Source organism: Pteropus vampyrus, unplaced genomic scaffold (assembly GCF_000151845.1).
Source record: "Pteropus vampyrus isolate Shadow unplaced genomic scaffold, Pvam_2.0 Scaffold72, whole genome shotgun sequence".
NCBI lineage: Eukaryota > Metazoa > Chordata > Mammalia > Chiroptera > Pteropodidae > Pteropus > Pteropus vampyrus.
Genome location: NW_011888853.1, coordinates 1933192 through 1936414, shown reverse-complemented (window position 1 = coordinate 1936414; position 3223 = coordinate 1933192). Strand labels below are relative to the sequence as shown.

At 56.1% G+C, this 3223-nt stretch overlaps 1 protein-coding gene across 8 annotated transcripts in view; it reads left to right on the top strand.

Moving 5' to 3' along the window:
• Positions 1 to 3216, top strand: part of SLC25A19 (solute carrier family 25 member 19) — a 31325-nt gene extending 28109 nt beyond the window's left edge. For 5 of the 8 annotated variants that reach the window (XM_023531678.1, XM_023531676.1, XM_023531677.1 and 2 more), the window contains exons 5-6: positions 557 to 687; positions 1898 to 2576. In XM_023531678.1, coding sequence (XP_023387446.1) covers positions 557 to 687; positions 1898 to 2101 — 335 coding nt within the window. In that variant the 3' untranslated portion in view covers positions 2102 to 2576. Of the gene's footprint in view, positions 1 to 556; positions 688 to 1897; positions 2577 to 2977 lie in introns of those variants that run through there. The other 3 variants (XM_023531679.1, XM_023531680.1, XR_002780836.1) reach the window with 2 other exon arrangements.
• Positions 3217 to 3223: the final 7 nt, after the last annotated feature.

The following is a 3223-nucleotide window of genomic DNA, read 5'->3' as shown; positions in this document are numbered from 1 at the left end:
TCTCTTTCTGAATCACATAGGAAATAAAGTTCTCCTGTCAGAAGCTCAGACACCACAGTCCTCTGAACCCCGCTCTGTAATGCCACCAACAAAACGAATCCAGCCGCCTATAGAGGCCTTTATTTCTTCCAGCTCCTGCCACACCCATGAGTGGCATCATTGACATTTATTTCCACCTACTAGTCATGGTTTTCATTTTTGTCAGAGGTCCAACTTGCAAACAGCCTGCTTTTGGTTGTGCGTTTTGTTTGGTTTCTGTTTGGGGAGGATGTGGCGGTGGGTGGGGAGGCATCCTGTCCCTCATGAGCCTGAACTGAGCACAGCTGGGAAGGTCACACCCCTCCTGCCACCAGCCTGCCCAATCTTCAGTCCCTTGTCTTTCTTGCTAAGAGTGGCTGTGTCTGGTTTCCTGTCTCTTGGATTAAATTCCTTGGAGGGCAAGGATGCTTGTGGGGTTTTGTTTTACGGTGGAGGATTAGACCTCATGACCTTGAAGTCGTCTGCCCTAGATTGCATTTCACTCATTTTTCCCCTCAATCCCACTTTTCTGGTTCAGGAAACCTCAAAAACCTGCTGTGTGGCAGTGGAGCTGGAGTCATCAGCAAGACCCTTACGTACCCCCTGGACCTCTTCAAGAAACGGCTGCAGGTCGGTGGGTTCGAGCAGGCCCGAGTCACCTTCGGCCAGGTGAGCTGCCCCGCCTGCAGACAGCTCTGATCCTTGCCCTGCGCCCCCTGCGCCGGTCAGCTCCTGCCCCGGGGGCAACATTAGCCCTCCTTGCCCTTTCACCCCCAGCCTGTACCTGGGGATCCCTGGGCACATGGGAAAGCGTGTGGCTGTGGAAAGATCCAGTCAAAGGAGAATTCACAGCGTCTGTGCTTAAAAAGCCTTCAGTTCAGTTCAGGATGAAGAGTATACCTCATAAGAAGGGTCTCCAAAGTCCCAACGCGGAGAAGGGGACTCGCACTGCTGCATGGGGGGGTCTTTGCTTTGTGCTATCGGTGTTGGAAAGGGGTGAATTAAATTTGATCAACGAAATTATATTGTAAAGGCACTAGAAGGGTTTGTCAGTCAGAGAAGCCTATTGTAGGCACCTCTGTAACGTTACTAGTCATTCCTCAATCTGCTTAGATTTTTCCGTGGTGGATTTTCACCCCCTCCTCCTGGAGCACTAAGTTTGTGACGGGCCGTGGTGGTGGACGGGGGCGGTGCAGGCAGGCCCAACGGCGGGAATTCACGGGCTGTCCCCTCTGGAACCTGTGAACCCGGGCTGTCGAGACGTGAAGAAATGTGCCTGACAGGTGTCAGAAGAGGGACGGTAGGGAATAGCAGGCAGGGCAGGGAGGGAAGCTGAGGCCAAACGAGCACCGGGCCGCACGCTTGGACTTGGTTCTTTATAATGTCACTGTCGTCATCATCGTCACTGGGAGTTACTGGAGCTTTTGGATGGGAGCAAGGCTTGTGTCTTGTGAACACAGTCCGGCAGCAGTGCATGGAGAACTGGAGGAGGCCAGGCTGGAGAGGTGACACTGGTCAGGCTAAAAGCTAACGAGGGCCAGAATCAGGTTTTTTGCCCAAGGGGGATCAGGTGGGGTGGGGCGAAGGGTCAGGGGCACCTGTGCGAAGTGGGTCCAGAGCTCTTGGTGGGTCCTCAAGAGCCCCCGCAAGTGGGAGCCTCCTGGGCAGGAAGGAGCTCTGTGCAGTGCTGATTTCCAGGCAGTTCAGCTGTTCAGTCCGAATTAGCCCACGTGGAAGAGAAAGGATGAGGCTCTTTTTCTCTCTTTTTTGCATTCATTCCTTCATCAGCAATTATTTACCGGGAGCTATGATGTGCAAGGAGTGTTGACAGAAGGATAGAGCCAACATCCATGTTGTCATCACCTCTCCCCTCACCCAGTCACCTTCTCCCCAGGTTCGAAGCTATAGGGGCCTCCTGGACTGCGCCAAGCAGGTGCTGCAGGAGGAGGGAGCCCGGGGCTTCTACAAGGGCCTGTCCCCCAGCCTGCTGAAGGCCGCGCTCTCCACCGGCCTCGTGTTCTTCTGGTACGAGTTCTTCTGTAACCTCTTCCACCACATGAGGACGGCAAACAGCCAGCCCTGAGGGCCTCAAGGTGGCCTGAGGTCTTTCTGCAGGCGACCTCTTGAAAGAAGGAAGAGGACCTACCTACGACGTCTGTCGCACTGAGAGATGCTGCCTGGTCCATCCTTCCAAGCCACCCATCCGAGGCTTGGATGGCCCTGGGGAGCAGCTGGCAGCCTTGATCTTGCCAGCGTGGATGCCACCGGAAGGGCAAGGGCCTTGCCCCTGCGTGAGGACGGGGAGGACGCAGGACGTGGGCTGTGGGGTCCCAACCATGCCAGTCACGGGGAGCCTGAGGATTCTTCTCCATCTGACCCATGCCGGCTGCGTCCTGACTTCCTAGCCCATCGGCCTGGAGAGCTTTCCTGGCTCTGGGTGGGGCCGCACTGGAACATGAGGGCTGGGACACGGCCCTTGGCAGATCCCCACACCTGAGCTCTGATTCTCAGCAACTTATTTAATAGACATTAAAGCTAAAAGCACATTCCTTATCTTACTCCTCCAACCTCCCTTCCAAGTCATGTCCCTCCTCACAGGAGTGCGACAGGAGGTGTCCTAGCCTTCTCAGACTCCACATTTCCCAGTGGTCGGGTCCCTAAGGCAGCTTTGCCTCCGGTTCTGGGGGAGGGATCTAAGCTGAACTGGTCACTTTCTAACCCACCATATTCCCAACTCATGTCTGCAGGTGTACCGCTCAGGCTCCTCTGTCTCCGGCAGGACTGGTCACAGCCAGGGCGCCGTGCAGAAAGCAGATACCACCAGTTCTCCCCTCCCCCGAGGGGTACTTGGCCTGTGGGGTTGGCTCTGTGGGGGGAGAAGGGGGCAGGGTGGAGGAGCACAGGAGTCCCACGCAGGACTTCCACCTGCCTGTCCTCACCTCTGGGCTCTGGCTCCAGCCTGTGCTGTCTTATGAAGGCACCAGCTAGGAGCTGGCTTTGAATGGGCATCATGGCCCTACTGGATTCTGGCCCCTTCTTTCGTTGTTACTATTTCGTCTGTGGTCTAGGGCTTCGTGGTATGTCTGGGACCCTGAACCCTGAGGCTTCCCTGGTCTTGGCTGCTGATTATGAAGGTGCAGGCTGAGGCCGGAGGGCCCTCCAACACCCACAGGGTTTCTGGCATCCAAGGCCCGGGCTTGGGGCT